We start from the raw sequence: 24665 nt of genomic DNA, 5'->3' as shown, positions 1-24665 counted from the left end.
CAGTTCACAACACTGTTGGGATCGCAGCTCGAACGGCGAACATACTGTACTATACGTACAGTCAGGCAGTAACGTCAGGTGATGCCACGCGCCAAAATATATAGCAGATTTTATGAGCTCACTCGAGGCTTTTTGTCTGCTATTTTGCAGCTACTTTCCAGTGTCGTCTAAATGTTGATGTCCTGCCACAAGTATAGCAATACAAACCTCCCTTCCACCGTGGTCTGACTCTGAAGACTCACCTCTTCAGACTCCACCTTAATAATACAATAATAATATTACAACTTTATTTGTATAGCACCTTTCATGACATGAAATGCAGCTCAAAGAGCTTTACAGAGCAGAAAATGAAGCACAAGTGCTTAACAGGAAAAGTACACATGATTACAATAAAGCAGCACAGGGATTTAAACATTCAGCTAAAAGCAAGAGTAAAGAAATAGGTCTTGAGCTGTGCTTTAAAGCTATCCACAGAGGCTGCCTGTCTGAGGTGTAGTGGGAGTTTATTCCACGCTGTCGGTCCGTAGAAGCAGAAAGCTGCTTCACCATATTTTGTATCTGTCATACCAGGGACATTAAGCAGGTCTGCACCAGAAGATTTGAGGGGCTGGTTTGGAACCTTAGCCCATAGCACTTACCGTAGCACCTATAACCTCAATGACATGTTATTTAGCTAGAATATTTTATGTTTTTTTTGGTTTTTATAACGTTTTTTATTTTTATTTTTTTAATGTATTGATGTATTACCTTACTTATTGTAAGTCGCTGGATTAAGAGCGTCTGCTAAATACCTAAATTGTAAATTGTAAAAAGTGTGTGTGTGTGTGTGCGTGCGTGTTCGTGTGTGTGTGTGTGTGTGTGTGTGTGTGTGTGCGCGTGCGTGCACGTGCATGCGTGTGTGTGTGTGTGTGTGTGTGCGTGCGTATGTGTGTGCGTGTGTGTGTGCGTGCGTCCCCAGGGTCACACAGACGAGCTGTGGGGTTTGGCCTCTCATCCCTTCAGAGAGATGTTCCTCACGTGCGCGCAGGACAGGATGGTGTGTCTGTGGAACGCACACACACACAGCCTGGAGTGGAGCCGCATGCTGGAGGTACGTGCACACACACACACACACACAGCCTGGAGTGGAGCCGCATGCTGGAGGTACGTGCGCGCACACTAGGGGAAGAATCTCGCGATGCAATACGTATCACAATACGTATTGTTACCATATAGTGGTAACCCACCCAGCCCCCTAAGTGATCTAACACAGTGAATACTATAACTATGAGAATACTTACTAATACTTTACCCCTGCTCACCACTGTTAACGTGGACTTAGAATAGCAACCTGTGTACACAGACACACAAGGCTAACAGAGACGGCTACAAACAGCTACACCTGCTCCGGTGGGCACGCTGTCACTAAGCTACCCTCATAGCTTCAAGACTGAGTGACAGCGGCCATGAGTGTCTTCTTCAAGCTCCTTTTAAAGGGGGCGGACCAGACGGACAGAGCACTGATTGGCAGATGACGGCAGAGTGACAGGAACCCTCCTCCAATCCTAGCGGCAGCAGGAATCTGCAGACAGGGACCTAGACATCCAATATAGAACCCAATGCAGATCCCCACTCCAATGTAGCCTTTATTAACCTTGTCCGTAACAGTTCCCAACACAAACGCCTGCTGTAACGTGAGCCTCGGCTTTATGGAGAGCTGCCTACAATGTTACAACAGACGCCATCTAAGGCATTGTATTTTTTAATAAGACGCCCGGGCATTATTACATCCTGTTGGTTATTGATGATTAATCACCACATTTGAGAGGGAGGCGACTCGAGGTGACTTGTGGCGTGTTTTCACTCAGCCAAATCAGTCTCACTTGCATTTCAAATCCTATCTGTTGACTGACTGGTGATATATAACTTAAACTGACACAAGGAAGGCTATTTATTATAAACATAGCCTACTTGTGTGGATGATATAGATACATTTGACTTGAGTGAAATCGTGATAAAGGGAATTTTCGGGTGCACTCTGCAATGTCTGCGTCACTGCGTTGTAAACATGTGGTGCGCGGCCCCAACAGGGTCGGCTAGGAGCTGAGGAGGGTCGGCGCTCCAAGGAGCGGAGGGAAATCCTCGCTCCGAAGCCGCTCAGACCCAATTTGTATTTCAGTTAAAATGAGACGTATCGGATACTGGGCCAGGTTGATTGAAGGCAAAGAGAGTAAATTGAGTAGAATAATGTACAACTGTTTGCTTAACCTGTTTAACACAGGCGTATATGTATCACCATGGGTCTCTCAAGTTAAGAGAATACTGGACGATTGTGGTCTGTCATATATCTGGCTGACCCAGAAATGCAACATTAACTGGCTGAAACAAACTGTCGAACAAAGGCTGAAAGATCAGTTTTTGCAAAATTGGACAAGTGAACTTAGCAGTATGACATCATGTGACATTTATGTGGAGTTTAAACAAGAGTTTAAACTAGAAAAATACTTACTGTGTGAAAACCTTAATTATAGAAGGGCAATCTGTAATTTCAGAGTAAATAACACAAGAATTCCAAAGGTTACTGGCAGATATAAAGGGTTAGAAAGAAGCCAGAGATTTTGTAACCTATGCAATGACAACAGAGTGGGGGATGAGTACCATGTACTGTTTGAGTGTAAGAACCTTACTATTTTGAATCTCAGACAAAAATACTTGCCAAAGTACAATACAACCCATCCATCTATGTGGAAACTGATTTTATTACTACAAGCTGACAAGGCAAAAGTTATATGTAAATTGGGAGCTTTCCTAAAGAACACCTTGCCCTTGTTCAAATAATGTGTCGTGCCCGCTTTTCTGCTACGTCTGTTTGAATATTATTGTAATGTTTGTTATGTTTTGTATACTATTTATGTATATAATATGAGCTGTGCTCCATACCATGTGATCATGGTCGTGAGCTAAATAAATGATGATGATGATGATGGAAACTCGCTCATGTCCGTCTCAGCTAAAAAACTTCCCGCTTTGCTCCCCGCGCAGCTCACGCTCCGCTCTGACACACAAACACACACACATTTTGAACTAAGTCATTGATATACATTTGAGTTGAGTTGATTTTGGGGTTTGTATTGTAAATTACACTGTGATGATCATCTCTCTCTCTCTCTCTCTCTCTCTCTCTCTCTCTCTCTCTCTCTCTCATTCATTCCTAATGTCTCTCTCTCTCATTCATTCCTAATGTCTCTCTCTCTCAGGAACACGGCCACTGTGCAGACTTCCACCCCAGTGGAGCGGTGGTTGCCATAGGAACCCACTCAGGAAAGTAAGTATTGACAGACAGCACTGCATTAATATATGAGTATAAACAATCTGTGTCCATATCTGCCACATATGCTCTGGATGCAGAGACCATAGAGATCTAATTATTGTTATCAAGTTATATTCCAGGTGGTATAGAGATCTAATTATTGTTATGTTATATTCCAGATGGTACAGAGATCTAATTATTGTTATTATTTACTTTAACAGATGGTATAGAGATCTAATTATTGTTATGTTATATTCCAGATGGTATAGAGATCTAATTATTGTTATCAAGTTATATTCCAGGTGGTATAGAGATCTAATTATTGTTGTTATATTCCAGATGGTATAGAGATCTAATTATTGTTATGTTATATTCCAGATGGTACAGAGATCTAATTATTGTTATTATTTACTTTAACAGATGGTATAGAGATCTAATTATTGTTATGTTATATTCCAGATGGTATAGAGATCTAATTATTGTTATGTTATATTCCAGATGGTATAGAGATCTAATTATTGTTATGTTATATTCCAGATGGTATAGAGATCTAATTATTGTTATTATTTACTTTAACAGATGGTATAGAGATCTAATTATTGTAATGTTATGTCATTAACAGATGGTATAGAGATCTAATTATTGTTATATTTTATCATTTCCAGATGGTATGCTCTGGACGCAGAGACCAGAGATCTGGTTGCCATTCACACGGATGGCAACGAACAGCTGTCCGTCATGAGGTTCTCTATAGGTGAGCTCACACCCCGTCCTGTCAGGTGATAAGAAGCAGCCTGCTCACTCCTCATGCAGTAGAAGGAAACATGATCTCCCCAGGTTGGCAGAGGGAGAGCAGCGCACACAATTACATTTTTTTTTTACATGTATAAAATGATCAAAAAATGTATGGCAACACAATGAAGCAGGGGATTAATTTATAGAAAAACATACGTTAGAATAGAGGGTATGCGAGTGACATCATCATACCTTGAAGTTAAGTGGGAACGCCTACTGAGTGGCAAAAAAAACTTTCTGGACTTGACAGCCCATACATCCACACAGAAAACTACTTTCTGGTCTTGACAGCCCATACATCCACACAGAAAACTACTTTCTGGTCTTGACAGCCCATACATCCACACAGAAAACTACTTTCTGGTCTTGACAGCCCATACATCCACACAGAAAACTACTTTCTGGCCTTGACAGCCCATACATCCACACAGAAAACTACTTTCTGGCCTTGACAGCCCATACATCCACACAGAAAACTACTTTCTGGTCTTGACAGCCCATACATCCACACAGAAAACTACTTTCTGGTCTTGACAGCCCATACATCCACACAGAAAACTACTTTCTGGCCTTGACAGCCCATACATCCACACAGAAAACTACTTTCTGGTCTTGACAGCCCATACATCCACACAGAAAACTACTTTCTGGTCTTGACAGCCCATACATCCACACAGAAAACTACTTTCTGGTCTTGACAGCCCATACATCCACACAGAAAACTACTTTCTGGTCTTGACAGCCCATACATCCACACAGAAAACTACTTTCTGGTCTTGACAGCCCATACATCCACACAGAAAACTACTTTCTGGACTTGACAGCCCATACATCCACACAGAAAACTACTTTCTGGTCTTGACAGCCCATACATCCACACAGAAAAGTCCTATCTGACTGCATTAAACGACGTTATAACAGCATACACTCACTTTTCCACTCACTTTGCCACTCGACTTGCCATTCACTTTATGCGTATAGCCTCTATTATGGAATTACATGTTTCTTCCAAACAGTGACCGTATACAATACTCTCTCTCTCTCTCTTTCTTTTTCTCTCTCTCTCTCTCTCTCTCTCTCTCTCTCTCTCTCTCCCCCCCCCCCCCAGACGGCAGCCTGTTAGCGGTGGGATCACATGACAACTTTATTTACCTCTACACTGTAGCAGAGAAAGGACGCAAGTACTCCAGATATGGGAAGTGCACTGTAAGTGTGTGTGTGTGTGTGTGTGTGTGTGTGTGTGTGTGTGTGTGTGTGTGTGTGTGTGTGTGTGTGTGCGTGTGCGCGCGTCAGGATTGTAAACTGCCGGTCCAAATGTCCGCTATGATTCAAATTGACCAGACGTCTGATAAAAATAACGCTCATAGATATGTGTCGGTGCTTGTAGCTTTTTTGGCAAATCTTTGAATATATATTTTTAAAAGACAACATTTGTTACTCAAATATTTGCTTCTGGGGGATCCCTGGAAAATCATATTATGAGATGGGGGTCCGTGGCCAAATACCTGTAATTTTGGGGTTCCTAGACATGAAAAAGTTTGAGAACCACTGATTTAGAAGAAGGATTTGGAATCGGGTCAAAATATTCAAAGATTTGCACAAATATTCAAGATCTCTCAAAAATAGCTGGATGATGACTTGAGGCAGGGTGAGCTTTGTTGACCACACTTTCACACTTTAACATTTTCGTCGCAACTTTTGCTCACTGTTAACGTATTTTCTTGGCACATAATTACTATATATATTTATTGGAAATGTCACTGAACCTTAAGTAAAGCATGTTAAACAAAAATCGTTTGGACGGCAGTGTTTTACGCATGAATACTGGCGTCTGCCGGCTGATCAATCTATTGGGGGTTGCTATCAGCTATTGTTTTTAATTATCCTGTGTTTGAATTTGGGGATTGTAGTTTTAACTGTCTGTCTGCCTGCCTGTCTCCCCGCCCTTAGGGACATTCCAGCTACATCACTCATCTGGACTGGTCTCCAGACAACAACTACATCATGTCCAACTCAGGAGACTACGAGATCCTCTACTGTGAGTCTAACCTGAGTTAAACCCGAGTTAAACCTGACTTAAACTCTACTGTGAGTCTAACCTGAGTTAAACCTGAGTTAAACCTGAGTTAAACCTGACTTAAACTCTACTGTGAGTCTAACCTGAGTTAAACCTGACTTAAACCTGACTTAAACCTGAGTCCAACCTGAGTTAAACCTGACTTAAACCTGACTTAAACTCTACTGTGAGTCTAACCTGAGTTAAACCTGACTTAAACCTGACTTAAACTCTACTGTGAGTCTAACCTGACTTAAACCTGACTTAAACCTGAGTCCAACCTGAGTTAAACCTGACTTAAACCTGACTTAAACCTGAGTCCAACCTGAGTTAAACCTGACTTAAACCTGAGTCTAACCTGAGTTAAACCTGAGTTAAACCTGACTTAAACCTGAGTCCAACCTGAGTCTAACCTGAGTTAAACCTGACTTAAACCTGACTTAAACCTGAGTCCAACCTGAGTTAAACCTGACTTAAACCTGACTTAAACCTGAGTCCAACCTGAGTTAAACCTGACTTAAACCTGAGTTAAACCTGACTTAAACCTGAGTCTAACCTGAGTTAAACCTGAGTTAAACCTGACTTAAACCTGAGTCCAACCTGAGTCTAACCTGAGTTAAACTCTACTGTGAGTTTAAACACCTTTAACCTGAGTTTATCAAGTGTTAGTTTTCTTACAAAGCTCTTTTCTAACCCTAACCCTTTCTCCAAACGACTCCAGTGTGTTTTTATCGACGTATTCCGTGCAGTTTCAGGTCTTAGGGTTACTATGGTCTCAAAAGCCCCTTTTCCACTGCAAGGTGGAACCAAAACTCTCAGGAACCTGAACCAAATGTTTTGGTTCTGGTTTTGTTTCCATTGTGTACGGCCAGGTTTCAGACAAGGTTCCTGGAACCTTTTATCGGTCCTGCTCCTGAGGTAGAACTAAGTTGAGTTCTGGGAACCTATGGGCGGGGCCAGCAGAACCTATGGGCGGGGCTAGGTGGGACCTTCCCGGTTAGGTCTGGTTATATGGAAACGTAAGCAGAACTTGGAACCTGGAACTTCACCAGATCTAGAAAGTTCTTAACGTAGGGCGTACCGCCCTACTTTACCTTCTGAGACCGCTCGGGGAGAGATTGATATCACTCGTTAAGTCCCAGACCGGACCAATCAGCGGCAGCTACGGGCGGGGCTCTGAGCGGCTCTGAGCCAATAGAGTCTGACTGCAGACCACGTGGAAACCCAGGAGGCGGATTCTGGGTGTAACGTCATGCAGACAGGCCAATATGAGTGGTTGGAGTTGGCACTCCCAGACTGTGATAGAGAGACGGCCCCATCCAATCACCTGCTAAAGAATTTGAAAAAATGGCCCAGCCCTTACATCGGGTCTGCCCGAGCAATCCCAGATGGTAAAAGTAGGGCGGTGTATGCAGTATACGCACTACTGCCACCATCTGGCGGAGTCAGGTTAGAAAGTTCTTGGTTCTGGAAAGTTCTGGTTCTAGTTCTGGGTTGGCCTCACAGTGGAAATGGGGCTAATGACACTAACTAGACTAGAACCACACTCTGTACTCCCTGCACAGGATTGGATCACTGAGCTGTAAATACTGTAGATTAGTTATGCGTTATAGTTATGTGTAATTAATGTTATGTTTAAGTTGATATGAGGCATTGACACTAAATGCCTCTCCATACTTCGACCGAAATGTTCGGTGAGTTGTGTTTTCCGACGTGCAAATTTCCGAACTCTCGTTCGGTCCAATGCTTTTCAGAAGTCCTGAGGGATATCATTTTATGGTAGAAAAGGACCTTTTGACCGAAAACGGCGGTTTCGGTCGAAGTATGGAGAGGCCTTAAGGCTTGCCCACCTGCCCCCGGCAGGTAAATAAAACTTTGGATCAGGTGGAGTTTACTTTCAGGTTGCCCGACCGGGCAGGTGCTAGTTTGAGCGGGGACATAACTGTCTATAAACACAACAGCACATATCTGTAACACCTGAACGTGGCCAGAGCGCTCTGTCTTCTGGTCTGTGGAATGTCAAATAAGAGCCCTGTTAACCTATAATGTGCTGTTTTCACTGTTGCTATGCTTAAAAATATAAAATTGGTGTGAACCCGTAGTCATATTATTCAATCATATAGCTATATAGGTATTTGGATAAAAAATTTGCTGTGACATTTTTTTTATTGCACAGCCCCAAAAAGTAAAACAAAATAAGTGTTAAATTGAACGGTAATTCAAATTTGACCTATCATTTTATAATGGACGAGTTGATTTACTTTTCGGGCAAGTGGGTATGACTTTTGGGCAAGTAGAACATGACCTGTACTTGCCCGACAGGCAAGTGCCTCTGAGACCTTAGTGTCAACCCCTGACCCTGTATAGATATTGATGTTAAAGGAGTAGTTCACCCCCAAAAGGACCTTTTCTATTGATTACTCACAGCATGGAGACTTGAGTTAAAAAAAAAGAAAGAAAAAAAAATGTATTTGTCACATTCTTAAGACAAAACAATTATAATAGTATATTTACCCCCAATTGATTCTGGATGGGGACCCAAATGCATTCGGGTCCCCAAATGCATTTGGGTCCCCATCCGGAATCAATGGTGGTACATTTATTGTAATCAAATTATTGTCTTAGGAATGCGACAAAACCCACAAAATATTATTGAACTCAAGTCTCCATGGCATGAGTAATCAATAGAGAAAAGGTCATTTTGGGGGTGAACTACTCCTTTAAGATGTGTGATGTGCTTTTCAGGGGACATTCCAAACGGCTGCAAGCTGATCAGAAACAAGTCAGAGTGTAAAGACATGGACTGGGCCACCTACACCTGCGTCCTGGGCTTCCACGTGTTTGGTTAGTGCTCTGTGTGTGTGTGTGTGTGTGTGTGTGTGTGTGTGTGTGTGTGTGTGTGTGTGTGTGTGTGTGTGTGTGTGTGTGTGTGTGTGTGTGTGCATTCTGAAACCTGATGTTTCTCTGCCCCCTTGTGGCGGGTTTCCCCTGTGCACTCTGCACACACAAACACAGGAGAGCTGGTCGTTCAGTCTGAGTGAACCTGGTTAAAGGGATATTTCACTTTCAAAAAAACTTGTGGTCATGTTATCGTCTAATCAGGCTTTTATGAACACCCTGAACAGTTTTTAATTTGCTTGATTCAATATTTAGATATTTGATGTAAATGTTACCAGGCCCAGGGCCTCTCCCCACACACACCCATTGTAACTTCAAACTTCATTTTAACCATGATAGATTCATTAAAAACACCCATTATTTTTCTGGTGACTCATACTGTCCTCCTAATACGTGAGCAGGCCGTATTTTTCAATAACCTTTTTCATTTATTTTTAATAACATTTTATTGTATTTCCATCCATCCATCCATCCATCCATCCATCTTCAACCGCTTATCCGGAATCGGGTCGCGGGGGTAACAGTTCCAACTGAGACCTCCAGATTTCCTTATCCTGAGCAACTTCCTCCACTCCCTCAGGGAGTATACCGAGGCGTTCCCAAGCCAGTTTGGAGATATAATCCCTCCATCTGGTCTTTGGTCTGCCACGGGGTCTCCTCCCAGTGGGACGCGCATCGAGGACCTTCCTAGGAAGGCGCTTGGGGGGCATCCGTACTAGATGCCCCAACCACCTAAGCTGACTCCTTTCCAAGTGTAGGAGCAGCGGTTCTACTCCAAGTCTCTCTCGGGTGACTGAACTTCTCACCCTATCTCTAAGGAAGATACCAGCCACCCGTCTGAGGAAACTCATTTCGGCCGCTTGCACCCGAGACCTTATACTTTCGGTCATGACCCACACTTCATGACCATAGGTGAGAGTAGGAACGAAGATTGCTCGGTAGACAGAGAGCTTTGCCTTCCGGCTCAACTCTTTTTTCTTCACCACAGTGCGATTTAGCGACTGCAAAACCGCTCCTGCTGCTCCGATTCTCCGGCTGATCTCCTTCTCCGTCTTCCCCATTTTTAAAATTTTCCCAAAGAATTATTAAAAAGAAAAGAAAAAAGGTTATTGAAAAAACACGGCCTGCTCACGTATTAGGATGGTATTATGAGTCACAAGAAAAAGATTATGTGTGTTTTTAATGAATCTATCATGGTTAACACTTATGTTGCAATGATTTTTTCTCTTCAATGTCTCGCGTTGCCATGGTTACCATAGACTTCCATGTAATTGTGCAATTGTGTAAAAAGTGCACGCCCATGCCTAGATGATGCACCACGTGTGTAGATGCTGTTCACAGCTTTCAAACAAAAAAATCCGCTTGGAAATCCGTTCAGGCATTCATGATTTATGGGCCATTATGTTTTCTTCAGATGTAAACAAACATGGCTGCCATGTTTGAAAGAATGGGTTGGTATGGGGGTTAAACATGCAATTTCGCGATCGAGATCATGCCTAATACATTTCTGGAGGTCCAAAAATTTTTTTTGAAAAAAAAAATCTTGAAAAAAATTTTTTTTTTTTTTTTTCAAAAACGGCCCAAACTCGGGAAACTCGGGGTTGGCACAGCGTTGGTATCAATACAAACTCGGGAAACTCGGGGTTGGCACCAGATGTGTTAAAATGGAGTTTGAAGTTACAAGCTTCCGCTGCCATAACCAAATTGCTTTTTTGAGACACTCGGACTGAAAGACCTGCAAGAAAACACAGACATCCAAGGAGGCTTGAGCCCCTGTCCTTTTGCCTGTCAGTAAAAAGTGTCCTCTCCAGAACCATGAATGCAGTTTTTACTATGGTGAAAGAAATGAAATGTCCCCTCTTTCCATGCCATACCTGAAGGCAGCATTCAAGAGAATTGCCTTGTCCAAACTCTCCTGAACTTGAATGCAGCATCTTATGTTGAAAGAATTGCCCTCTCAGTGTAGAAATCCATGCTGTTACACCACATCTCCAGTATCAAGCACCAAAATAGCTGAGCTTGGAGGTCTGCTATTTTCAATATTTCCAGAAATGTCAGCCCCTGCCTCTCTATAACATGTCTCACAGCCTAGAGGAAGCTTTCATGACCAAAAGGTCATGACCAAGGTCATGACCAAGGTCATGACATACCAACCACTTCTACTTACCATCTCAACTTGGGATGCCCAAAAAAGAGGCCACCACATATGGTGGAGAAGCTGCTACTTATACCCGTAGAGTATGAAGTTGCTATTGTATCATGAAGACACATGGCATGATTTAGTGAATGCAACTCTACTGCACCTGTACTATGTGTGACCTTGTATGCATCTCCTTTGTGTGGACATAAATAAATGGTTAATGCGTGTGTGTGTGTGTGTGTGTGTGTGTGTGTGTGTGTGTGTGTGTGTGTGTGTGTGTGTGTGTGTGTGTGTGTGTGTGTGTGTGTGTGTGTGTGTGCGTGTGTGTTTTAGGGGTGTGGCCGGAGGGCTCTGACGGGACGGACATCAACGCTCTGATTCGCTCTCACAGCAGGAAGGTCATCGCCCTCGCCGACGACTTCTGCAAAGTTCACCTGTTCGCCTATCCTTGTTCTAGAGCCAAGGTACACAATACTAACTACACACTACTGCATAAACACCTACCCATGTTCTAGAGCCAAGGTACACAATACTAACTACACACTACTGCATAAACACCTACCCATGTTCTAGAGCCAAGGTACACACTACTAACTACACACTACCACATAAACACCTACCCATGTTCTAGAGCCAAGGTACACACTACTAACTACACACTACTGCATAAACACCTACCCATGTTCTAGAGCCAAGGTACACACTACTAACTACACACACACACACACACACACACACACACACACACACACACACCTTGAAGAAACCCCTCAGAATTACCTAAAAAAATAACCTTATGCCATATAGGCCTTGTTCTAGTAATGTTAGATAAACTACATTATTGGGTTATTCATATAGGCCTTGTTCTAGTAATGTTAGATAAACTACATTATTGGGTTATTCATATAGGCCTTGTTCTAGTAATGTTAGATAAACTACAATATTGGGTTATTCATATTCTGATAGTTTGGTGATGTGGTACAGTACAGCCACCTGGACTTTCCCTCCCCAAAAATGATGACCATCATTAACTCTTTTACCGCTTTGGACATTCCCGTTCGCCCCATTTTTCCCGGCGGCGCGTCGCCAATAGTACGTTCTTTGGCTCGTTCTTTTGTACCTTGTTTTGATGTCTGTAAACTGATGAGGGGTCGCGAGGGTGTGTACAGTATAAGCATCTCCCGTAATCCTGCTTTGAAATCTCCACCTCACGTAAACATCAATAATGTCCAAATTCACTTCCTGGCTGCTAGCTGTCGATCTATTGCTCCGATGAGACTCTGCACCCTGAATGTATGGAAGCCGCCGCGGCCCATTTCACATTAATTCTTGCATGAGGCTGCCCTCTGGTGCCAGTATGGCCAAAGTACATGTCATTTAAAAATAATTAAATAAAAAATTATTAAAAAATAAATAAATAGTGCTTTTTCTATAACGTCGCAAAGGTAGGCTGCTTTGCTGGCACCAGACCCAATAAATACATAATAACATCTGGCAGTAAAACTGTTAACTAATGCACCTAACTCCCTTTCAGAATTACCTATTGTGTCTTTTTCAGGGGAGGGGTGTGTCTAAAGAAATCTGATTTGCCATAAAACTGCACTAGCCATCTCCACACAACCACTGGTTATTGTTTAGTAGCATCTTAGGCAATGCAGTTAACAGCTTATTTGACATAAATATGTATTTTTCTTGTCAGTGTGAGAAAGTAAAGGAGTCCTCACCACAAAAGTACAATTTCCGCCTAAACTAAAGGTTTGTTTAAAGGACAATATTTCAGTATTTCTTTAGGTAAATTGCATTATGACTCTTTGTTGATGTAGGGTAGACACCTGGCTCACATCTCAGCAGATTTTATGAAGATAAGAGTGAGAATTCTCCAGTTGTCAGCTTTAGCCTATTCGCATTTGCCTTTTTCCAGAGATTGGTTAAGTCTAAAGAATAGCCAAAAAAACGAATTTCCCCCAAAAATAAAATTTCACAACAATCCATTTCATTAATGGGACACCCTGAAGATAAGAAAAAACATTGCTGTGTTTTGTTCTAACTCGGGTAGGCGACCGCAGTTTTCCCGGTGAACCTAAGCGCAAAGGTGGGGGCGCGGGAGTGTGGGGAACACACCACTGACTATTGTGGATGATGGAGAGGTTATAATATAGCTTTATGTAATGAGAGGCACTCTTGATAATTTCGTAAGAGACTTGTCGCCAATTGCAAGATATTTAAAAATTATTTGGGGCCATGATGATAACCTCTTCTTACCACTACTAGACTAAGGATTTATATATCTGTGTTATTGTTTACAACCACAGTTATTCACTTGTGGCAAGATCGCAGTTCTAGTTTTACTAGTAGGTTAGTGTAGGCTTAGAAGCCTTTTCAGAAGTTAATTGAATGTTTTCCATTTCCTTTATCCTCATCTAATCTTCCGCTAATTCGCCAGGTTTTAAGGACTAGTAGGCTTTTCAGAAGTTAATTTAATGTTTTCCATTTAATGATTTCCTGTATCGTCATCTTGCAGTAATGCACACAACTGTTTTCGGCAGGTTTTAAGGTCTTATTTTAGTTGTTTCTCATAAGCTCGCGACCCTCCTTGCCCATCGGCCCCCACCGTTGCGCTCAGGTTCACCTGGAAAACTGCGGTCGCATCAGGAAGGGGTATCTAAAAAACAAAGGCCTTTTTTGAGGACTTGCTGCAGGACTATTTGAACTTCAGAGGGGTTGTGCACTGAGGTCATTGATTGGGCCATAACAGTGTCGAGTGCTCGTTAGTGATCTCTCTTTTCATTAACCGGTGGTTGTGGCTCCTCCTCCTCATTTAAATAACCGGTGGTTGTGGCTCCTCCTCCTCATTTAAATAACCGGTGGTTGTGGCACCTCCCACCAACAGTCGCCCAGTGGTGTAAAATAAAGGTAATAATGGTGTAATAAATAAGTAGATTTACTTAGGTACAATTTTGAGGTATTTCCAATTTCCATTACTTTTACTTCTACTCCACTACATCTCAGATCCAAATATTGTACATTTACTCTACTACAATAATTTGAAAACATGAGTTACTAGTTACTTTGCTGATATACATGATTATATTATAAAACATACATTAATCCACTTTAGCCCTATTTTATACCTAGTCTATTAGAAAATAGCCGATACAAGCTCACAACACGTCGCGATGAACTTGTAGATCAGCTATTTTCAAGCATTTTTACTTTTGGTAACTTTGGTAGGGGAAGACCAACCATTTTCAATATTGAACTATGTCATTAATGTACCTTAGAGGAGTTGTGTGGAAATAGAAAAAAAGTTCCCCCCCTTCTGTGTTGCCTAGAACTGGAAGATTGATTTTGGGGTTTGTATTGCAAAGTACAACTTGATGACATCACACCGTTGTACTTTACAATACAAACCCCAAAATCAATCTTCCTGTTCTAGAAAACACAGAAGGGGGGGAACTTTGTTTCTATTTCCACACAACTCCTCTAAGGTATATTAATACCATATTTCAAATACCTCATATTACGTAAAAGACTAAAACTAACACTAAAACTAATCCAAACTAAACTAAAACTAAGCATTTTCAAAAAATCTAAACGAAACTGGCAAACCCCACTTTAAAAACTAATTAAAACTAAACTGTAATTGAAAACAAAACCTCAAAACTTATAAAAATAAAAACTAATGAAAACATCCAAAACTATTATAACCTTGATTTCAATATTGAAAATGGGTGGTCTTCCCCTTTAAGTACATTTTGATGCCAGTACTTTTGTACTTTTTTACTCAAGTACATTTTGAATTCCGGACTTTTTAAAGGGATATTCCACTTTCAAAAAAACTTTTGGTCATTTTGTGGTCTAATCAGGCTTTTATGAACACCCTGAACAGTTTTTAATTTGCTTGATTCAATAGTTAGCTATTTGATGTAAATGTTATCAGGCCCTCCAGGCCCAGGGCCTCTCCCCACACACACCCATTGTAACTTCAAACTCCATTTTAACCATGATAGATTCATCAAAAACACCCATTATTTTTTTCTGGTGACTCATACTACCCTCCTAATACGTGAGCAGGCCGTGTTTTTTTTAATAACCTTTTTCTTTTATTTTTAATAATTCTTTGGGAAAATGGAAAAAATTAAATACAATAAACTTTTATTAAAAATAAATGAAAAAACATGGCCTGCTCACGTATTAGGAGGGTAGTATGAGTCACCATAAAAAAATAATGTTTTTTTTAATGAATCTATCATGGTTAAAATGGAGTTTGAAGTTACAATGGGTGTGTATGGAGAGAGGCCCTGAGCCTGTAGGGCCTCATAACATTTACATCAAATATCTAAATATTGAATCAAGTAAATTAAAATCTGTTCAGGGTGTTCATAAAAGCCTAAGTAGATGATAAAATGACCAAAGGTGGAATATCCCTTTAACTTGTAAAAAACGTGTGACTACTTGTTCCTCCCGCCACCAACAGGCGCCCAGTCACAAGTACAGCGCCCACAGCAGTCATGTGACCAACGTCAGCTTCCTGTACAACGACAGTCACCTGATCTCCACGGGGGGGAAGGACACCTCCATCATGCAGTGGAGACTCCTGGAGAGGACCGCCCCCTCGCTGGGCCCTGCCCCCTCGCCCTCTGACCCGCCCCCCCTCCTCTCATTGGCCGGGGGCGGCGTGGGGGAGGGGCTCCTGCTCAACGACTCCGCCCCTCTCCTCCACCCCAGGTCAGAATGGTTTTGATTATTTCTAGGGATGCCCCGATCAAGTTTTTTTGCTCCCGATCCCGATCAAATATTTTTGCTCCCGATTCGATCCCGATCCTTCCCGATCCGATCTTTCTATCTTCATATATCTGTGTGGCTGGTTCAGACAGTGATCTCCATGTGTGGGCATAAAAGGGATTGTATGTATGATGTCAGATTTGATAGACGATTTTGACATAACGAATAACTGAGTAAAGGTGGTTGCACACTGCTGTGTTTTTCGTTGCGAAATGCGTTTTTCAGGGCAAGGAGAGAGAGAGAGATAGAGAGAGCAAGGGACTGAGTGGTGCGCGAAACGGGCGGCAGTGTGCAAATGTGACTGACACAACGTGAGGTTCATTTTTTTATTTGCGTGCTCCGAAATTCACTCCGATATTCGGCCCGAAAAACGCAGCAGTGTGCAACCAGCTTAAGCGTGTTTGGGGTCTCACAGCATAGCCTATCTCCATGGATCTCCATATATGGGTACCAGGGGTCTCCATATTTGGGTAACTGGTTCGATATGGGGCTGTTAAGTATGACATCATTTTGTAGGCAGAGGAGAATTTCTGCCCCCAGTTTCCGTGAATCTTTTTACTATTTTTACAATTTACACATTTTTCTTCTCTTTGTTGTTGAAAGGAAAGTGATTTTTACAATTTACACATTTTTCTTCTCTTTGTTGTTGAAAGGAAAGTGTTAGAATTATACTTATTTTTGTCTCGGATCTGTTGAAATAGCGAGGGACAGAAAATGCTCTGGGGGCAGAGTTCTCCTCTGCCTACAAAATGATGTCACGGCTTAAAGGCCCCATACATCACTGGCCAGATGGCCAAGACAAAATCAACAAAAGACACAATTAAAAAAATCTATATTCAGTTACTGTTGGTAACAAGAAAAACTAATGCGGAGGGCATATTGTTGTTTGTTGGTTGTTGATTCAGTTAGTTCTGTAAACACACAATCCAGTTCAGTTATCATTGCGACCGAAGGTCACATTATTGGTGGTGCCGCATGTCACCCTGAGGTCGCAAGTCACCCTGAGGTGTCTTCCTAGTTTATTATTCTAGTTTTTATTTAGTTCTGTTAACTCTGACCACCTTGTCTCCGCCCCCAGGAGGACGGAGCAGGACCCCGCCCTCCTGAACCACACCCTGACGGGCGCCACGCCCACTGAGCAAGACCCCGCCCTCCAGGACCCCGCCCTCCAGGACCACGCCCTCCAGGACCCCGCCCTCCAGGACCCCGCCCTCCAGGACCACGCCCTGCAGGACCCCGCCCTCCTGGCGGCTGCCACGCCCACTGAGCCTGAGACTCCCAGCGACGCCCCTCTGCTGCCCCCGGTGGACACTCCGCCCACCTCGCCGCCCACGGCCCTGCCCCTCCCCTTGCCCCTCCCCCTGACCCGGCCCACGGCCAATGGCGTGGAGGACCCGCCCCCGCGGGGGGAGGAGGGGGACCTAGTGGTGAGTAGGAGGATGGCACGTCAGCGATTAGTGTGACAAAAGAAATCGCGGTTTTACGATATTATCGCGATAATCAAAATCCATTTTGCAAAGACATTTGATAGAGAGTGAAAAAAAGACTGTATCAAGTACGTATATTATAAGTACGTTTTACCAATAGTGGGTTTAAATGGTACCGGATATGCAGCTCTGCAAATAAAAGGTGAATTGATCCCAGTGCATGACGGAGGACGATTTCAGGGATAAATTATATAATATATACAATATTTTCAAACTTTTTTTGTACTTTTACATTTGGTACTTTAAGTACATTTTGATGCCAGTACTTTCATACTTTTAATCAAGTACATTTTGAATTCCGAACTTGTAACTTGTAACAGAGTATTTCTACATTGCAGTATTGACTTTTTTACTTAACTTTACTTCATCTTAATAAAGTGGGGAAAAAACAGGTCTTTCATTAGTTAATATTTGTATGATGTAATTGTGGGAATGCACAATGAACCAAACACATTAATTAATTGACTGTACAATAATCTACATTATCTTCCCATATTTTCGGGGCGTGTCAGCGTAACTTTAAGTTAAAGGTGTATTCAGTGATAATGAAAGTGGCCGGGGGTCATCTTGTCCCTTACTGGCCTTACAGCGTGGAAATGTTTCGTTTTTTAGAGATTGTTACACCATTATAATGTTCTCGTTTTGATCATTAGACCCAATCACTGAATATCGCTAGGCCTACGTCTCCAGTTTCAGGATATGTATGATACTGATTTACTACCAGACTGTGGCATTTTATGAGTTCAGTAGTTTACAATCTAGGCATTTAGCAGACGTTCTTAATTCAGAGCGACTGTGGTTCTCAAAACTTTTATTTTGACCATCATAACTAAACATCATAACATAACTACGGCCATACTCTACTCTGATTGGTCGAGGACTGGCTGGCCACCTCTGAAAACCGAATCTAGCCATGCTCGCAACACGGGCCATGGTGGAAGTTCTTATATGGTCAGCACACGTTCTAGTGAGGAGAATGAATGGAAAATGTACCAATTTTATTTTTATTTGAATGAAATACAATCACTGAATATACCTTTAAAAACGCGATAACTCTTTTCCCCCAGCACTGCAGGCGCCCATAATAATAAAGGTGTCTGTCTGTCTGTCTGTCTGTCTGTCTGTCTGTCTGTCTGTCTGTCTGTCTGTCTGTCTGTCTGTCTGTCTGTCTGTCTGTCTGTCTGTCTGTCTGTCTGTCTGTCTGTCTGTCTGTCTGTCCGTCTCTCTCTAGGATGACTCCGCCCCCTCGTCGGAGCTGACCCCGCCCCGCTCCGAGTCGACCCCGCCCCCCTCCGACAGCACGCTGAGCCCCAAGGACAGCCTGGAGGCCACGCCCACCAGCGACGAGGCGGCCACGCCCACCAGCGACGAGGGCATGCCGCCCTTCACCCCCCCCAACTAGAGAGAGAGAGAGAGAGAGAGAGAGAGAGGGAGAGAGACACCCGCAAGAAAGAGGAGAGAAAGAGAGAGAGAAGTTTGTTTGGTGGATGTGTAACTCTGAGAGGATTGCGGGTCCATTTGGTTAGAGAGAGAGAGAGAGAGAGAGAGAGAGAGAGAGAGAGAGAGAGAGAGAAAGAGAGAGGGAAGTGTCTCGTCAGAGCCCCCTTCAGGCTCCATAAGGAACTGTTCAGGTCTGTCTCGCTTGTTGAGTTGAAGCAGAAATTCTTTGTGTGTGTGTGTGCGTGTGCGTGCGTGCGGGTGGGTATGCGCGCACGCGTGTGTGTGAGTGAGTGTGCGTGTTGTGACGAATCATGGAGGTGACCGACATTCACACACACATTTATACTGCAAAAGCGCACGCACACACACACACACTATGCAGTGAGTTTCACCCTTTATGACGTGAAAAACATCATCATCTTGTAAGTATTCCAGCTCAAAGCCAGCCAGTCCAGATCACCAGTCAGCATTCAGCAAACCAGTGAAACCAGTGCGTCTACTTTGATTCATATTAGTCCATGGGCCATATGAGATGTTGGTATCCAAAAGGTGGCAAAGGTTACCATGCATATTTGAAAAGCTCTATATCTGTAGATTATATTTTGGTATGAGAACCCTTTCTGAGACACAGCTAAATTGGTGTTATCAGCCGCTAGAGTTGGTGTCCCATTAACTTAATATACAGGGTGAAAAAAAGCAAGCAAGCAAACTAGCTTTTTTTTTTTTTTTTTTTCATGATTCTGAATCCATTGCAAGCAACTGCTTTGCACGAAAAACATTCCTTGGGCTAAAACGGCCCCACAAGACTATCGTTTTTAGCCCACGGAATGTTTTTCTTTTCATGCAAAATTCACCTTTTTAACGCATTCACGGGCCTCTTCAAGTTAGAAAACATTACTAAAAAGGGGGAAAAAGACGTGATTTAGTCTACTTACCAGCAAGTGAAAATGCCTGGGTTATAATGGGTTATAATGGGTTATAATGGGTTATAATGGGGGCGGACGGGGCTGAAGAGCAGCAGAGGCTCGCTAAGAATGAGAGCAGGCTCCAGTAAGCTAAGCTAGGCTAAGCTAGCTTTACACGCTTACAATGGGAGTCGACGTAAGTGTCATAACTCTCTCCATCCTACGGGTCTGGTTGAGCCGCAAAGCCATGCATATAGCTGTGTGTGTGTGTGTGTGTGTGTGTGTGTGTGTGTGTGTGTGTGTGTGTGTGTGTGTGTGTGTGTGTGTGTGTGTGTGTGTGTGTGTGTGTGTGTGTGTGTGTGTGTGTGTGTGTGTGTGCGTGCGTCCGTCATCTCCTCTCCACAATACAGCTGGGTGACAAATCGGCCACAAAGGCTTCTCAATCTGGAGGCAAACCTATTTTTCCTTTCCATGTTTTGTCTACAACCAAATACCCCAAAAAATAAGGAAATTATGTAAACATAAAAGAATCTTAATAAAACTTGGCTCCGTTTTGCCTGAAGCAAATCACAAGGTTTGAGAGTCTGTTGTTTAGACCTTTTTTTCCCCTCCTCAATTCAATTAAAAAGCTCCAAATCACAGCCCTTATCTCAACCTGGAGAGCAGTTGTTTCTCCACTCATGTTTTAATTTCTATTATTATTGTTTGTCGTGTGAGTGTGTGTGTATGTGCGTGCGTGCGTGCGTGCGTGCGTGTGTGTGCGTGCCTGCGTGTGTGCCTGCCTTTGTGTGCCTGTTTAAGCTTTATCTGTGTTTTTCACCACATCATCCACTGGGAGGCGGTGTTCTCCAACTCAGGTCTCAACGTTATGTTTCACATGTTTAATCCTGGTCCGGTCCGGTCCAGGTTCTAGTCTAGCGTAGTCTAATAATGGGCTCCGTGTGCAGCAGCCGTATTGGAAATACATTGGGCCTTAATTGCTTCACAGGTGGGAAACCTCTCAGCACCAAACCCACTCTGTAAAATACATTATTTTAAAGGTGATACACCATGAAATTTCACTTTTCCTATTTTAAAACCTTTTTTTTGGGGTCCCACTAGCACCTTCTATCCTCACAAAGTCCCATTTCTGACCGTTGTGTCTTTCTCTGGTTTTGGGAAGGCGGAGGTTAAAAGCATCCCACGGGTTCTCAAAACAGGCTGTCCAGATTTGCTGCCGTCACTGACGTCAGCGACGGCCGTTTTTGAAGATTTTTTTTTTTTTTTTTTCAAAAAAATATTTTTTTCAAAAAAAGAAAAATATATATATATATATCCACGAGTTTCCTACGCCCCATAGTGCATTGCGCAAACGTTTGCATCGATCTTCCGGCGCCGATTTACAAGCTCTCAACGGGTTGCATCTGCGACGCGACGTGAGCTTGTATGTCTGCTGTTAAACCCGGAAGTTTGGTCCGGATAGTCTCCAGTAAACTCCCGCGGAAACTTGTGGATATATATATATATATATATATATATAATATATATATATATATATATATATATATATTTTTTTTTCAAAAAGATTTTTTTTTTTGGGGGGGGGGGGGGGGGGGGGGGTCAGGCCAAAGGTGGTACTGCAGCTGAAAATGCTCAGAGAGCCATTCAAAAATGAGAGAGGCTCTCTATTCAGGAGTGGTAATTTAGCCTCAAACTTTTTGAAAAACGTTTTTGGGACATAAACAATATGACATAAATACTTTTTAAATGCATGGTGTATCACCTTTAAACCTCTCAGCACCAAACACACTCTGTAAAATACATTATTTTTGTCATGAAATAAAATACCCGCCCGCTTATTTCCGGGTTGTGTGCATATCCGGTACCACTTAAACCCTCTATTGGTAAAAGGTAATTAAAATGTACGTACTCGATACAGTCTTTTTTTTTTCACTCTACCAAATCTCTTTGCCAAAAAATAGCCGATGTACAAGCTCACAGCGCGTCGCGATGCGTTGTGAGCTTGTAGATCTGCTATTTATTTTTTGTTTTCGCCCTAGGAATAATGGATTTTGATTATCGCGATAATATCGTGAACTGCAAATTTCTTATGTCACAATATTCGTGATACGACATTTTCATATCGTCCCATCCCAACTTTAGTCCAATTTAGTTTTTAGATTTTTTTTTTTTTTTTTTTTTTACATTTGCAAATCAAAAAAACATTTCTCAGAATAAATAAATGCTGAACGAATGAAAAAAAAAACAGCATTTTTACTTTTGCCACGGCGATCTGTCATATCATAGTCTGGTCTGTGGACAGAACAGATGGGGGGGAGGAGGGGGGTTATCTATCTATCTATCTATCTATCTATCTATCTATCTCTGCGACTCTAGAGTTTCACTCTCGGGGGTCCAATAAACATTCTATCTTACTTTTCTTTTCTTTCTTTTATTTTCCCTTTTTTTTGTTCTTTTTTTTAGATGGTCGTTCTTTTTTTTCTGAAGGGCTTGTAACTTTGTACTTTTAAACGGGGGAGGGGATGGAGAGAGCGACGGAGAGATGGAGAAAGAGAGAGAGAATAGGTGGAGGTGAAGGTGGGGGGGGGGGGGGGGTGAAAGAGGGGGCGGGTGGGGTCATGGGGGGTGGGGGCGAGGGTTGATGATGTCATTTCCTGTCGACAGACGGAAGATTTAAAATGAAATGGAGAAAAAAATGTGGAAATAATAAAAACTTTGTGAAAAACCTGATTGGTCGTTGTTTGTTTTCATTTGCTGCTGCCATGGTTACAGCTGTACGGGCGATAGGGTATATTCACATACGCCGTTTTGTTCTACTACTGGGTGTCTTTCCACTTCCTTCACAGGTGTTACCGATGATACTAATGAAGGCTCTGTTCCATTCTGCTCAAACAGAGTCAGTGTTACCGATGATACTAATGAACGGCCGGTTCATTCCCGTCCGGTCCAGGCCGGCCATTAGAAAAAAAAATGTCTGCCTCCGTTCCATTTTGGGGTCTGGGCGGCCAACAAAGTAAATTGTCACTGTTGGGCAGAAAACCTCGTATCTCCAAGTTTCAAATGTATACATTTTTTCGCAAAGTAAAGCCCTGCTTCATCATACAAGGCTGTTGCACAAAAGAAATGAAAACAGCAGATCTACAAGCACACAATGCCATCGTGAGGCGTTGTGTGCTTGTAGATCGGCTGTTTTCACTAGTTTAAATCATTTTTTAAATGATAAATACAAAACAAGCGGTTTTGGACATACAAGGTTTTCACCCGACAACGACGAAATATAACTCATGTAATTGGCCCACTGGCTTGTCACTTGTCATGATCTGAAATGGCAAATCTTTGAGTAGCAGCAGCGCTATAGAGAGAGATCTCTCTCTATAGCGCGCAATGAGGGCCTCTACAACTCTTTTTCCCGGGCTGAATCAATGGCCCAGCACGTCCCTGTTCACACCCCCGTATTATGTTGGTGTTGTGGTAGCCTGTATAAACACGAGCCCCCAAAAATGTGGAATCCTATCGATCATTCCTTCAGCGGAGCACTGGTTTGTGAGCTGCTGTTTGTACACTCTAAGAGGCAATGCGCTGCCAAAGTATGAGAAGTTCTGCGGATCTTCCTTGGAAAGTAGTTGAGTCCAGGCAGGCGGCAATGGATGTCCAAACAGCTTTATTGACAGGCAGAGTTGAGAAGTTTACAGCATTCTGAGGCTCCAGAGGCCCTCCGTTCCACACCCCAGCATCCCACTCCACACCACCACTCCACCAGGTCCTTCTCCTCACTAGCCCCCCAAAGGTCCCTTCCAAATCCCCTGACCCTCAGGTCCCACTAGCACCAGATCCACACCACAGCATCTCGTCCACCCCTCAGGTTCCTCTCCCTCCTAGCACACCCGGCTCCTCTCCCCACTTGCTTCTTCTCCCATCAGTTCAACACACTTATTTATACATGGTCTTTTACAGCCCATCCCCGCCTGCAGTGGGTGTGTTTCACCCCCCTTGGCTGTTGAGACTAGCTCAGGGACGGTTTAACTTTTAACCAATAACTATTGTCTAGATTGAAGTCCTATGTTAGTATATGGTTCTAACAGGTTATGTTACAGTTATGTCATCATGTTAATCCACAGAGTTAAGATTAATGCTAGAAAGAATAAACCCTTAAAATAAATCTTTGGGTAACTGCATGTCAGGCTTGATCAGCCTGTCATCTGATCCACCCATCAGGGGGTCTCTTTTGAGTGCCACAGGACATGGCCGGTAGAGGGACATGATCCCAGATAGTGATTGCCAATAACATTCTAGCTGTATCAATGATCTTATTAACTCCACATTTCACCAACTTACTTGATTATTTAGTTAGTATAATATTACACAATATAACCAATGATAAACCCTGTAAATGGTGGAACATTTAGACCTGTATTTTAGAACTTCTTCATAGAAGGATAAGACAAGACCAACAGATGCCCTGTTGGTGCATTAATCTACATACAGGATGCCTGGGGTCACTGTTTTTATGGCTTCTTCCCTGTGGCCCTCTGTTTACTGTTCACAGGGGTCATTCTTGATTAGCTTGACAAGATCAAGCTAATCAACCCTGAGGAATTAGTCAGGTCCACTACGTATTTTTGTTGGATTTTTTGGGAGATTAGTAAAACTATACATTTCTGGAATCTTCAGAGCATGGGGAATCCAAAAATCTTTGTTTGCATTTGCACAGACACCTGCAAAGCCGCCATTTTGGACGTTCAAAATGGCCGACATAAAATACATAATTTGTGCTATCTTGGCTTCTAGACAACCTAGAAACGTAATTAAACATGCCAATCCTATGTTTTCTGGGTCAAGGAATCGAATCGAGTAAATGATGGGTGTAAAA

General features: G+C 42.7%; 1 protein-coding gene across 1 annotated transcript in view; it reads left to right on the top strand.

Annotated features, from left to right (window-relative positions):
• eml4 (EMAP like 4) overlaps positions 1-21168 on the top strand; it is a 118995-nt gene extending 97827 nt beyond the window's left edge. Inside the window, exons 17-26 of the mRNA XM_080741004.1 lie at positions 959-1090; positions 3237-3304; positions 3955-4043; positions 5193-5290; positions 6035-6122; positions 8886-8984; positions 11512-11642; positions 15656-15906; positions 17042-17390; positions 18682-21168. Of these exons, the coding sequence (XP_080597130.1) occupies positions 959-1090; positions 3237-3304; positions 3955-4043; positions 5193-5290; positions 6035-6122; positions 8886-8984; positions 11512-11642; positions 15656-15906; positions 17042-17390; positions 18682-18852 (1476 nt within the window). The 3' untranslated portion in view covers positions 18853-21168. The remainder of the gene's footprint in view (positions 1-958; positions 1091-3236; positions 3305-3954; positions 4044-5192; positions 5291-6034; positions 6123-8885; positions 8985-11511; positions 11643-15655; positions 15907-17041; positions 17391-18681) is intronic.
• The last annotated feature ends 3497 nt before the right edge of the window (positions 21169-24665 follow it).

This window comes from Nannobrachium achirus (assembly GCF_963921795.1).
Source record: "Nannobrachium achirus genome assembly, chromosome: 13".
Lineage (NCBI taxonomy): Eukaryota > Metazoa > Chordata > Actinopteri > Myctophiformes > Myctophidae > Nannobrachium > Nannobrachium achirus.
Note: the sequence above shows the minus strand (reverse complement) of the source record. Positions and strands in the feature narration are given on the sequence as shown.